The 13,357-nt window shown below is 38.4% G+C and overlaps 1 protein-coding gene across 1 annotated transcript in view; it reads right to left on the bottom strand.

Annotated features, from left to right (window-relative positions):
- Nucleotides 1-13,357, bottom strand: part of MRC1 (mannose receptor C-type 1) — a 112,795-nt gene that overhangs the window by 17,485 nt on the left and 81,953 nt on the right. The window contains exons 22-25 of the mRNA XM_069547602.1: nucleotides 10,288-10,454; nucleotides 7,717-7,819; nucleotides 4,039-4,271; nucleotides 714-879 (exon numbers count right to left, since the gene is read on the bottom strand). Of these exons, the coding sequence (XP_069403703.1) occupies nucleotides 714-879; nucleotides 4,039-4,271; nucleotides 7,717-7,819; nucleotides 10,288-10,454 (669 nt within the window). The remainder of the gene's footprint in view (nucleotides 1-713; nucleotides 880-4,038; nucleotides 4,272-7,716; nucleotides 7,820-10,287; nucleotides 10,455-13,357) is intronic.

The raw sequence follows: 13,357 nt of genomic DNA, 5'->3' as shown, positions 1-13,357 counted from the left end.
ATTCCCTATTCTAGTGGACTACATTTTGTTATATTTCTCCCTCATGACCTGTCTGATGTGGGTGGCCCTACCCACGGCTCAAAGCTTCACTGAGTTACACAAGGCTGTAATCAATGTGATAATTTTGATTAGCTTTCTGTGACTGCTGTTTTTGTTCTGGAGGCTGTGGGACTGTTCTTGCTTCTTCTGTCTGTCCTCTGATGGATGAGGATAAGAGGCTTGTGCAAGCTTCTTGAGGGGAGAGACTGGCTGCAGGGAAAACTGGGTCTTGCTCTGTAGGGCAGGGCCATGCTTAAATCTTTAATCACGTCTGCTGACGGGTGGAGCTGTGCTCCTCCCTGCTAGCTGTTTGGCCTGAGGTGACCCATTCTGATAAAAGTATTTTGATACAGCTGTGTTGTCAACATCAAAAGCAGTCAGAATTTCCTGAGGACTGTGATATCATAGACTCCGAGGATAATCCCAAATAATAAAAAAAAAAATTAGATATGTAAAAGTAAACTCCAGCAATGAAGGAAATTTTCTCTCTCTGTTACTCTGACCTATATATATTTGTTTATTGCCAAGCCAGTCTTTGGTTAGGTGAAGGAATATGTTTTCCCTTATCCCTAAGTCACCCCCAAACATATGACTGTTTAAGAATATCAACGGTGGTTTGTATTAGCTTATTGAGAACATTTCAAACCCTTGACTGTTTTTGTGTACTCGATTACCATCTGATCTTTTGCAGAGAAAATAAAAGCTTTCGTTGCACTGTGCTGTCTTCCAGTAGCCATCAAGATCCATATAGGCACACGCTGACTTCAGTCTGGGCTCATCAGCAGCCCAGTTAGTGTACCTCACCCTCCATTTATCAGTCCAAATGTAGTCATTGTTGGTCTGTAAGAACAAAAACAACCATTAACATCAAGCCCAGAGTCATTCAGAAAATACCAACAGAGCCTAGTGAGGAGTAAAAAGTATGTTTAAGACTGTGATTTGACAAGGAGTCTTCAACATTTGAGAATAAAAAGATTATAAATTACTTCTACCAACTCAAATTCAGGAAATGCAGCCTTTCTTAAGAAGAAAACTACTTCTTAAAGATACTCATGAAGATACCGTTAGAAGCTAGCTTGAAAAACATCGGCTTAAAAACCTATGTCTTATTCTAGAAAACTCTATTTGCAGGCTTTCAGTGCAAAAGAGAGATTTTATCCTCAGAACAATACTTATTATATTATCATTGAAATGATAATAGAGATTAAGTAGTTTTTTATTGAACTCATGGACCCTTGAGAGAAATATGTGCCTCTTTTAACCTTACTGTCTGACTGTTATAACAGGGCCAGTGACAAATGACTGGTGCAAGGTGACGTGAGTGGATGAGAGGAGCTTGGGTCCCCCGCCTTCCAGTTAGGTGGTCTCTCAACCATAAGGAAACATGACTGCATTTTTAAAAGCTAGTTGTTTTGTTCAATTTGCATACTCAAATTCTCATTTAGTTAAACAAATTTATGGTCACATACAAATTAATTGATAACATCAAAATTTTCTTATCAATGATATCTTTTTAACAGTCTAAAAGAGATTTTACAGGTAAGGCCTACATTTTACAGATGCAGATAACTTTAATCAGAGATAAGTACTTTTTTGGGGGGAGTGGGGCTTCCCTGGTGGCTCAGAGGTTAAAGTGTCTGCCTGCAATGCAGGAGAACTGGGTCAGGAAGATCCCCCGGAGAAGGAAATGGCAACCCATTCCAGTGTTATTGCCTGGAGAATCCCATGGATGGGGGAGCCTGATGGGCTATAGTCCACGGGGTCGCAAAGAGTTGGACACGACTGAGCTTCACTTCAAGTACATTTTTAAACCATTCTAACGGTTATCATTTTCTAACTGCATTATTTAATTTACCAATGCAATTACCAAAGATTTAATGACAAAAGCAAAAGCATATGGTATTGCAAGTTAGAATTTTGTAGCTATACCAAACTATTATTATATATTATACCAAATTATTTGATTTGTTTAATCAAATAATTACATAACCATTAACTCCATAAGTATAATAAATATAACAGTATTGTTTTAGTTACAAATGTTGGTATAATGGAAAGCTATTTAAACTTTCTAACAATAAATAAATCCTGATTTTAAACTCTTAAGATCATTGCAACCACAGCTGTGAGAAGAAAATATATGCATTAGTATGCAAATTAGTTAAATAGTCAAATTTAGTCAAATCTAAAAATAGATTCAACCTAGATGTAAAAACGTGGTGCTTAAATTTAAACACAGAAATCACTGGGGAATTACTTAGATTTTTTCCCTGCATTTTATTTATTTATTGGAGTAGAGTCATTTTACAATGTTGTGTTAGTTTCTACCGTACAGCAAAGTGAGTCAGCTGCATGTATACATATAGCCCCTCTTTTTTGGATTTCCTTCCCATTTAGATCCCTATAGAGCACTGAGTAGCTTCCTGTGCTATACAGTAGTTCCTCCTTAGTCACCTACTTTATACATAGTATCAATAGTGTATCTATGTCAATCCCAATCTTCCAGTTCCTCCCACCCTTCTCTTTCCCCCTCAGGGTCCATATGTTTATTCTCTACCTCTGTGTCTCTATTTCTGCTTTGTAAATAAGGTCATCTGGAACTACTTACTTTAAAATGTTCACTACAATTTCCATCTCTGCATCCAGGTAGAATAAGTCCTATAGTCTGACACCAGTCTGCTTTCCAGTTTTATCCTCTTCTATCCTTTTCTCTCTTCTTGGTACTCCTTCCTTACATTCCACCATCCTAGACTATATCTATAAAGTTTAATTTTCTCTGAGAAGCTCTCTTGGTCCTCTCCCCTGGCACAAATGACCTTTTTTCTCTCAGGTCAAAGCACTTTGTCTATACCCCTTTTTGACACTTGTATTATCTCTTAATTACTTATTGACATCTCTGTTTATTGTACTAGAAAGTTTATTAATTGACTAGTTAGATGGATAGACATATGGGTGGCAGAGAGATGGATCTCATGGTGTCAGAGAAGACTCATTACAGGAAAAATTTGGCACCTCCAGCACCACTCTTAGTTCTGAACCTCATCCTTCATTCTACCCCATCCTCTGCCAACCTTCTTTTTCTGTTATAGAATCCAGAGAATTAACTGCAGTGAAAATTATCCTATATGAATAGAAGCTGCACAACTTCAGAAAGGATAACAACTCAAGAATGATTTACCACAAAAAATAAGAAGAACCGCTCATTACCCAGGAACTATGCCCCTGATGTTTTCTTTCACTCCTAAGGCATAGTTGTAATCATGACACTACAAAAACTTAAGTTAATACATGAAACTGAATAGATGCAGAATCTAACTGTAACATTCAAAAGCAATATGAGAGTTAATATCAGTTGGATAAGTCTTAGTTTGATTTCGGACACACATCACTAACTTGCCAGATCCTTGAAGGCACCATGCGGTAGAAAAATTGGGTCTCATATATGTTAGTATCGTTTTCTTTTCTTTTTTTTATTTATTTTTAACTGGAGCATAATTGCTTTACAATATTGTGCTGGTTTCTGCCATACAACAACATGAATCAGCTACAAGTATTCATAAATCCCCTCCCCCTCAAGCCTCCCTCCCACTCCGCCCCTCTGGGTTGTCACAGAGCACCTGGCCGAGATCCCTGGGCCAGACAGTAACTTCCTGATAGCCGTCTGTTTTGCACACGGTAGTGTATATATGTCGATGCTACTCTCTCAGTTTGCCCCACCCTCTCCCTCCCCACACTGTGTCCACAAATCCGTTCTCTACGTCTGCATCTCCAGTCCTGCCACGCCAACAGGTTTATTCGTGTCATTTTTCTAGATTCCATATTCATGCATTAATATACAATATTTGTTTTTCTCTTTCTGGTTTACCTCTCTCTGTATAATAGGCTCCAGGTAGCAGTTTCTCTCCCATAACAAGTATTCAACAGAATGAACAGAAGAGAAATCAGATTCAATTACCATTTATCAGTCATGTCAAGTTACGCGTGTTTCCAGCATCTTACCAAGTTACTGTTGAGGGCAATCCATACAGGCTCATTCAGGGTCTGCATATGCATCCAGGCAAAAGCATTACTGTAAGGATCTAGAATGCTAGCAATGTGGGAATTGTGCATCTTGCAATAATTATCAGCTTCATGCCACTGCAGCTTTAATTTCATAAGTGAATAGCTACTTTCACCATATTTAATAAAACCATCTGTCAGAGTTGTTGTTGGAGAACTCGGCAAGGAAGGGTCTGGAATAAAAAGAAATATTTTCACTAACACTAAACACAATCTGAGTGCCATCAGCACATGACTTCTATATTTCATGCATCCTAAAAAGAAACTAAATATCCCAAATTCAAACCATTGAGTGTTAAACACGTTTTCATGTGCCATTTCAAATGAGAACACAAAGTTCTGTTTTTTAATCAGTATGCCTGATTGAAGTCATTTCTAAACTCTATTTAGAATATTAAGAAAAATACATGATCAAGTTTCTAAACTATACAACCAAAAAGACTTGTAAATACAATGAGACCCAAGGTTTGAATGAAAGAAATGCCACAGTTTAAACCCACAAATTAGAGGATGTCTATCAACCCATCAATACTAATCTTTTTTTTTTCCACCTTGATTAAATATTAAGGTTGAGAACAGTCTTCTCCTTCCCCTCCCACATTCTGTTCCATTCTACCCATGGAATCTGCATTTATATCTATCTGACTTCATCTGTGTGACTTCATCAATGATTCATGAACCTTCAAGAGACTGGTTTATGCTCTGAAGTGAAGCCATATAACAGTTGCCAGTTCATTTAACCTTGATGTCAGGATCAAGCTTTATTCTTATGCTGAGTAAGAGCATCTTATCTCCATGCCTTATCCAAACTGCACCCTTTGCAAGTTAGAGTCACTCTAGCTTTCTGATCTTTCCTCCTCAATCTCTTAGAGTGGGTTTCTAATAAACTACTCTAGACCCACCCAGACTTTGATCAAGACCCCCCAAAAAATCTTGTTTCTGGGTGCCTTAGTGGATGCCCAAGAGCAGAACAGAGGTCAGTGAGTAACAGCCAGAGGGTGAAATCTGGCCTATTGTCTGTCTTTATATAGCCCATGAGTTTTTTAAATGGTTGGGGAAAGAAACCAAAGAACAACATTTTGTGACATGTAAACATTACATGAAATTCAAATTTGTGCACATATATAACGTTTCAATGGAACTCAGCCACGCTCACTTGTTTATGGACTATGATCGCCCACGATCACAGCAGAGTTGAGTCATTGCAACAGAAACTTTATGGACAGCGAAGCCTGCAATATTTATAATCTGTCTCTTACAGGAAAAGGTTGCCAACTCTGATCTAGGGCTCCACGTATCCTTGCCTACCAATGTTGTCGTGGCCAGTTCTCTGATCTGTTCCACTGTATACCAACCCAGCCCACCACGTGCCTTGTTCTATCACCCCACAAATGCCAAACTTTCCTTTGATGACTCAAAGGCAGCAATTTTGATTCAGCAAAGAGGGAGGGCAACCTCCCCTTTCTTCTGCTGTTGCTGCCATCGTGTGTTGGTACAATAGCATTAGCCCAAGAGCCCCAGCCCAGGATCCTTACATCCAGCAGGAAGTCAAGTCCTATCTTTCCCAGCTTGGGGAGAGCTGGGTATGTCTTACTATCATTGGAACAGCCTTGGTCTGCTAAAAGTAACAAATGAAGCTTAAGATAAGGCTTTAAAAAGCTTTATTAAAGGCTATATGCAGCCAGGAAATTAGCTTTCTTGTCTAATTAGCTTATTTATTAAAACATTCATAGAAAAAATTGCAAGGAAAAACTAAACTTTTGAGAGGTATTTTCAGGTGCTAAGATTATGGGTCATTTTTTCTTTTTATACTTTTCTGTATTTTCCAAAATTTCATCAAGGAACATGTGTTATGGATTGTGTGTTTTTTATTCATATATTCACATGTATTCATTCATGTCTTTATTTCTATATCTTTATATATTTACATGAATATAGTCATTCATTTTTATTCATACATATTCATATGAATAAAAACACTATTTTATCTTTGTTTATTTTATTTAAATTTTTTAAGGCCATACCACATGGCTTAAAGGATTTTAGTTACCCTACCAGGGATGGAACCTGTGCCCCCCGCCATGGAAGCACAGAGTCCTAATCTTTGGACCATCAGGGAATTTTCGAGAACAACAGTGTTTTAAAAGAATACTGAACACATGTTCTTTGCTGAAATTTTAGAAACTATAGAAAAGCATAAAAATGAGAAAAAATTACTCAGAATTTAATCACCTCAATAGTTTAGTATTTCCTTATAATTTTTATATATCCAGAGAGAGGTATTATATAATATATATAAATGTAAATATATATATAGAGAGAGTGTGTGAGAGAGAAATTTTTTAAAAATCCAGAAAAATACAATAGTACAATGAAGGAACTAAAGTTCTTAATCCCACGACCCACACATATCCACTATTTCTATTTTGATGCATTCCCATAGCTTTTATGTTCTTATTTGTTTAAGACAGTTCAAAGTGTTTTTTTGCATCATCAATAGTCTGTAAAATTTTATATTCTGAATTTTTCACTTTAATACTGTCAACCTTTCCTTAAACCTAAATCATTAAAAATCTTAAAGATATCTTTTGTTGGCAGCAAATATCTGATCTCTTATGTTTACAGGAAGAAGGAAAAAATGATTTTAAGTAAGTCTAGGGATTATCATTCACCCTTGGAAGGGGTCTCCCTTCTTTTCCCCAAGACCAGAAACACAGAAGTGTCACTGGTGGCCTAAGGTTCTGGTGCTTGAAGGGCATAACAAAGTGGGAGATGCGACCGTGGCTTGGGCTGGCTTCTGGGTCAATAGAAAGCTAGAATTTCTGCAGAAATTCCAGTCATCTGAAGATACCTTTAGCGATTTTCACTCATTGTTCCCTGAGTTAGATTTGGGGATTTGTTAGATCTGGGACAGCATGTACCTTCTAACTCAAACTCCTCTAAGAGCTCTGCCCAGGGTGACAACAACCCACCTCATCTCCAACACTTGTCTCTAACCTATCTTTTATTTTCTGATCCTCTTCTTAAGTAGCTAAACACTTTCTAATTTCACTTGAAACTAAAATGTACATAACTACAATCTAGATTCTTTGTCAATATCTACATATCTGTTCTATTTTCCTTGAACCATAGTCAGGCTTCCTAAGGTGAAAAAAAAGGCCTTATAAATAAGACAATTGCTTTTCAAAAAAAATAGAATACAGAACAAATACTGAGAATATATGATGTTTGGGGTCAATGGTTCTCAAATTACATGAACTTAAATGAGGTGTCTCCACTCTTTTTTTTTTTTAAGCAGAGGTAAGCAAACATCCCAAATTTCTATCAAAATTAGAAAAAGTTTCAACTTCAAGTTTAATCCATGCAGATTTTCTGGTAACAGATGAGTGAGCACATTCATCAATAAATTACAGAAAATATCCTTTTTGTCTGTCACAGGCATCCATGGATGAAAGTGTGAATCAAATAAACATATTGATGTACGAGGGGTCATCTTTTTTAAGCAAAAAAAATTTTAGAGCCGTCTAAGACTTACAACAAAATTGAGAAGAAAGTCATTCTTAAAAAATATGTAAAAGGGCCCCCTCTTACAGGCTGGTGAGGTCTGTTAGGACTTACCAGGTTGTGTCTGACATATATAACCTCGCTTACTGTCACAGGTGTCATCCATCCACTTTCCCGCATCCCTTGTGTTCCCTCCAATAACAACAACACAGTCAGCCTGTATAGTCATGGAAGGCAAAAAAAAAAAAAAAAAAAGCCAAATATGGACCAACTATTATTAAACCAATCATTAAAAAGCAGAAAAAAAGATCCTAATCCCTAACCTCCAAATTTTATGACCATCCTAATTCATTCAAGGCAAAAGGGGAAGGGGGCAGCAGAAGATGAGATGGTTAGATAGCATCACTGACTCAGTGGACATGAATCTGAGCAAACTCCAGGAGACAGTGGAGGAAGAGGAGCTCATATGCTGCAGTCCATGGGGTGGCAAAGAGTTCGACACAACTCGGTGACTGAACAACAACAATTCTTTGACAGCAGGTTCGATTCATCCTGACTTTCCACACAATTGCAGCCACTTCCATGCAGATCCCTCACACTGAACTCTCGCTATTTTAATTGAAAATTAAGTCAGTTCAGTTCAGTTCAGTCGCTCAGTCGTGTCCAATTCTTTGCCACCCCATGGACTGCAGCATGCCAGGCTTCCCTGTCTATCATCAACTCCTGGAGCTTACTAAATTTGGGGGCTGGTTCTGAGAAATGTTGCTATCAGAAATGCCCAGAAAGCTACCACACCTTTCACTATGGCCAGAGTCATCTTCTCAGCCTCCCCGCCTCCAGCCTCATTATCCCATGAGCCTTAGCTATCTGGAACCCTCTAATCCTACATTTCTGAGATTCTCCACTCTTCCCTTCTTAGCTATTATCTTTCATTATCTTGGCTCAGCATCTCTGTTCTAAGCCAGGAAACTGTACAGAACAAGCATATTTCCTCTGCAAAATGCATGTGAACATTTCTCTCCCACTCTCTTTATCAAACTCTGTCTAATCCTCTTCATTTTAAAAGCTCTGAAATTGTAACAACACATGTGTTGATTTCTGTGTGTGAAATATAAACTTCATATTTTTATACAAGCTAAGAAAAAAATATAGGAAAAAACTAACAAAAATTAACAAATTTTTTGCCCTGTATGGTCAGTTTATAGATTAGTTTCTGTTGTTTCTCCTTTTCATTATGTTCTTAAAAAAAAGAAAAAAAAAAAAACCTGGGCCATAATGAATTTTGTTGTTTTAAATAAAATTTATCACTCATCCATGAAGTCTTTCTAAGAAAACCCTATCTCACTCCATTCTACTTTTCAGGCCTCATTTATGTAATAAGGATTCAAAGAATTTCTCCTCAGAAGATCATTTACCCATAACCAGAATATAGTTACCCTACACACAGCAACCAAATTAATTATTATAAAGATGCCATCCTGATCAAATCAATTTTTCTGCTCAAACTTTTTGTTGCTGCTGTTGCCTATTTGACAAAGTCCAAACTCTTTCCTAGAGCATCTAAATTTCTCTAAATTCTGTTTTCCACTCTCTAAAGCTGACTCCTACCTCTTTTCTGCATGAAACTCCTGCTATATTCAAAGCCCTTTAGTCCTGCCTAAACCCAGCTTGTGTCTTTTTCTTGAAGACTTTATTCACCTTTCCCACTTAACGTGACTCCCCCATCCCCTTGCCACATTCCCCTAATCATTGTGTTTTAAATGTCTTGAGTGAAAAGACCCATAGCTGATTCTTCCTCATATTCCTTCTTCCCTCCAGAGGAAAACTTCCATAGACATGTTGCATATGTTCCATAGATATGGAGTGATTAAATCACTCCATCCCATAGTAAGTTTCTTTCCTCCTAACTGCTATCATGCTTTATAGCTTCTTCTCATTACACATTTTCATTCTGTTACAGTCTTCTTTCTTGTACAAGACTTGATATCTAGCTGAAGTGTAAGCTTCTTCAAGGTAAGAATAAAATCTTATGTGCCTTCATGTATTTTGAAATGCCTAATATAGCATTTAACATTGATTGCTGCTGCTGCTGCTGCTGCTAAGTTGCTTCAGTTGTGTCTGACTCTGTGCGACCCCATAGACGGCAGCCCACCAGGCTCCGCTGTCCCTGTGGCTTTAATGATATAAGATCAAAAGTAGTGAAATAATGAATCCATCGTCTGCCTCTTAGATGAGTGTACAAAAGCACTTAGCAGACTGGTACATGGTCTGTACCCTGCAGACGGTAGCTCAGTCACGATGATGATGATGGTGATATCTTTAGAAGCAGGAGTAGTAACTATATCCCAAATACTACAACAGCTTCAGGAGTTCAGGGGCAGCTGATGCAAAGAACATCGGTAACTCTGGGTTCAAGTGTACATGCTGACTACAACATAAGCCCATGTTGGAGCTGACTTTCCCTATTCCGCACTACCATCACCATCTCCTCCTACCCTTAACCTAAAGATAGAGTTCTTAACTGAATTTATATTCCTTTGTTCAAGGCTGGTTCAGTCTGAAACAGTTAAAATCTGTAAGAATGAATCAGATCAAAGTAGATTTTTCACAGAAGATTAAACACTACCATGGTGACCTGAAGCAAACTGATAGTGTACAGAGAGGTGACCTGAGAGTGATACTTACATCTTCGTAAGAAAGACTGCTCCTTCTCCCACCAGGGTATCCTTTCCCCCAGTTTGTGTAATGAACTCCTCGTCCATCTGTCCATAGGAAGGTGTGTTCTGAATTGATATCATTCAGCCCAGTCCAGGCATTAAAAGTGGAGTTCTTCATATGATATGTAAGAAACGCTGAAAGAAAGTTTCACAAGATAATTTTTAAACGTTGGGGGGAAATACTCAAATATCAAAAAAATTCCAAATACATGAATTTACAAATACAAAGCACATGATTAATGTCTTTATTATCATTTAAAAGTTTTACCATGAAAACAAACACATTCTATCCTGACCAGCATGTTATCACTTCAGCTTTGGACTTTGAAAAGCTTCTCACAATAAAAAGTCTAGGTTTTACCCTGGTCACTGCAGACAGCTGTATAGGTTGTGCTCTGCTCAGGGGCACTGGAGCACTGGGGAAGGGGCAGCTAAAATCCAACCCATGCCCCACTCTCCATCTGGTACACCCAGATCTGTGTTGTGGTTGCCTACCATCCTGCATGAAGAAGAACATTTTTTCTGATACAAGCAGTCATCTTATGAGTTAGCAGGTATCCTAATTAGATAAATAAGATAATCTGACTATAACAACTGGGGGCCAAAAAGAGCTCTTAATTCAGGAAAGTTCAAAAACGATCTGTCAAAATAAAAAAGCATTAAGCTCTCAAATGATCACCACCTTGGATTGCCAAACCCAAAGGACTCCTCCATGGTGGCCAACTCCTAGGGGTCAGCAGCCATCCATGTCCAGTGAGTGTACTTGGATCCAGGGGGCATCCTGGTGCTAAGTGCTCACATCATTGGGAGAGAAATTCTAGAGAAGTTTAGAGAGGGTAGGACAAACATGGCCTGCTGCTTCTTTACCAATTCTGTGGCAGAAAGGATGGTGGCAAATATGCAGAAGCTGTAAAGTTCCCCATCGTCTCTCCAGTAGCCCATCCCCGTGCCTCCCAAACCACAGCAGCTACCTTCTGAGGCCAGCAATCTCTCCCGCCAGAAGCCGTGGACACCTAGGGCAAGAGGGACACCTACTGGAAGAACCTTGACTCTACAACGGGGTCTCTGATCCCTGAGCCACAGACTGGTCCATGGCCTGTTAGAAACTAGGCCACACAGCAAGAGGCAAGCAGAAGGTGAGCAGAGTTTCCCTATATTTATAGATGCTCCACATTGCTCACATGACCGCCTGAGCTCCACCTCCTGTCAGATCAGTGGTGGTTTTAGATTCTCATAGGAGTGTGAAGCCTTCTGTGAACTGCACATGTGAGGGATTTAGGTTGCATGCTCCTTATGAGAATTTAATGCCTGGTGATCTGATTTTTCATATGGTGGGTTATCTAATTATTTAACATTATATCACAATGTAATAAGTGCACAATAAATGTAATGCACTTGAATCATCTCGAAATCACCTCCCCATCCAGTCCGTGGAAAAATTGTCTGCCATGAAACCAGTCCCTGGTGCCCAAAAGGTTGGCGGCGGGGGGGGGGGGGGGGGGGGGGGGTGTCACTGCTTTATAGGGCAATTTTCAAACATACACACTTAAACACAACTCCTGAATGCAAACAGGAAACCAAATGACTAAGCACTTGCGTTACTAATACAAAAGGTAAAATAGCAGGTTGCCTACAGAGATTATCTGTTTATTCATGAAAAAAAAAAAAAAAAACAGTTCCATAGAAGGGCCACTGCCACATGCTTAATCTTCAGCAGAAAAGTAGATGCCATCACCCTGCTCAGAAATTTGCTTATTTCTCAATTAACTAAAAGTAAAGAAAAAATTCTAATATTTTCAGAAAGAAAAGCGCATGGACAGATATATAGTTTGTTTTTATTTCCCAAACAAGATCATAACTCTTGCCCTATCCCCAACTCGAAATGAAATGTGGAAAAGCTCTACCTGCCAATATTTCGACACTGACTTGTTTTCTGCCAAGAACTACAATAAGAATTCAACGTGTGCCTGTTTTGCCAGGAATAATGTTATTTTATCTGAAAATTGTTTCCTTCTGCACATCTCTATTACTCAGGTTCTAATTTTGTGATGCCAGGAATCAGAACTTTGTGGTTAAGAGCGGAAATCAATTATTGTGTTTCTCTGCTGGGTAGCTAAGCCCAAAATGTGGTAGACTGGTTAGAGAAATGTGAATATTATACTCTTGAATTTTTTTATTGTGTGCTATGGTTTGACACTTTTGTTCCAGCATCTGGCAAGCTGCTGAACTTGTCAAAGGTTCTCAGAAAAAGCTTGTTGATTTAGTGTAGAATGCATTCCAAAAAAGCACATGGTGGCATTCATGAACTGAAATTAACACTTGGGAGAGTGACACACAGGGTTCCAAGGTCTTTCTTCTTTCTTACGTTTTTTGAGATAAACCATTTTTTTTTTCCCAGTAAATGATTTTGGAAGCCAAAGAACCTCAGAACCAAAAGGGAACTCAGAAACCATCCAGTCCATATCTCTCCCACCACAACATCTGCATAAATTCCTCTGTACAATAAATATTTATTGAGCATCTTCCAGGCTATATACCAATCAACATATGTGACTCTGCAGCACCCACTTGAGTACCTTCTAATATAAGCATTTTTACAGTCCTTTAAAAATGCATGAAGCAACCCATCCAATTAACTCTAATTATTGGAATAAGCTCCTAATTCTGAGATTAAATTTGTTTCCCTGTAACTGCCCCTCATGGGTTCTAAGTCTTCCTTCTCGAGTCATATGGGACAATCCTTCAAAGTTCACATCTCTTCTGACTGTGAAATTTAGGGTCTTTCAAACAGTTCTTACTCATGGCTAGCTGTGATTTCAAAACTTTCATCTGAATGGCCTGCAGTTGGTCAACATCTTTTTAAAAGTAACTAAGCAAAAATCTACAAATAAAGTGGCCCCCAAAAGACCAAGTGAAAGGCGTCAAGTACCTCCTATTGACAACAATATAATGAATTTTACTATCTGCTATATGGAAATGGTATGTTTCCTCCTCCTGTTCTTTAAAGCTCTGGCTTATCCTCATGTTTTATCAGATTT

Source organism: Ovis canadensis, chromosome 13 (genome assembly GCF_042477335.2).
Source record: "Ovis canadensis isolate MfBH-ARS-UI-01 breed Bighorn chromosome 13, ARS-UI_OviCan_v2, whole genome shotgun sequence".
Taxonomy (NCBI): Eukaryota; Metazoa; Chordata; class Mammalia; order Artiodactyla; family Bovidae; genus Ovis; species Ovis canadensis.
The sequence above is the reverse complement of the archived record's forward strand: the minus strand, read 5'-3'. Positions and strand labels throughout refer to the sequence as shown.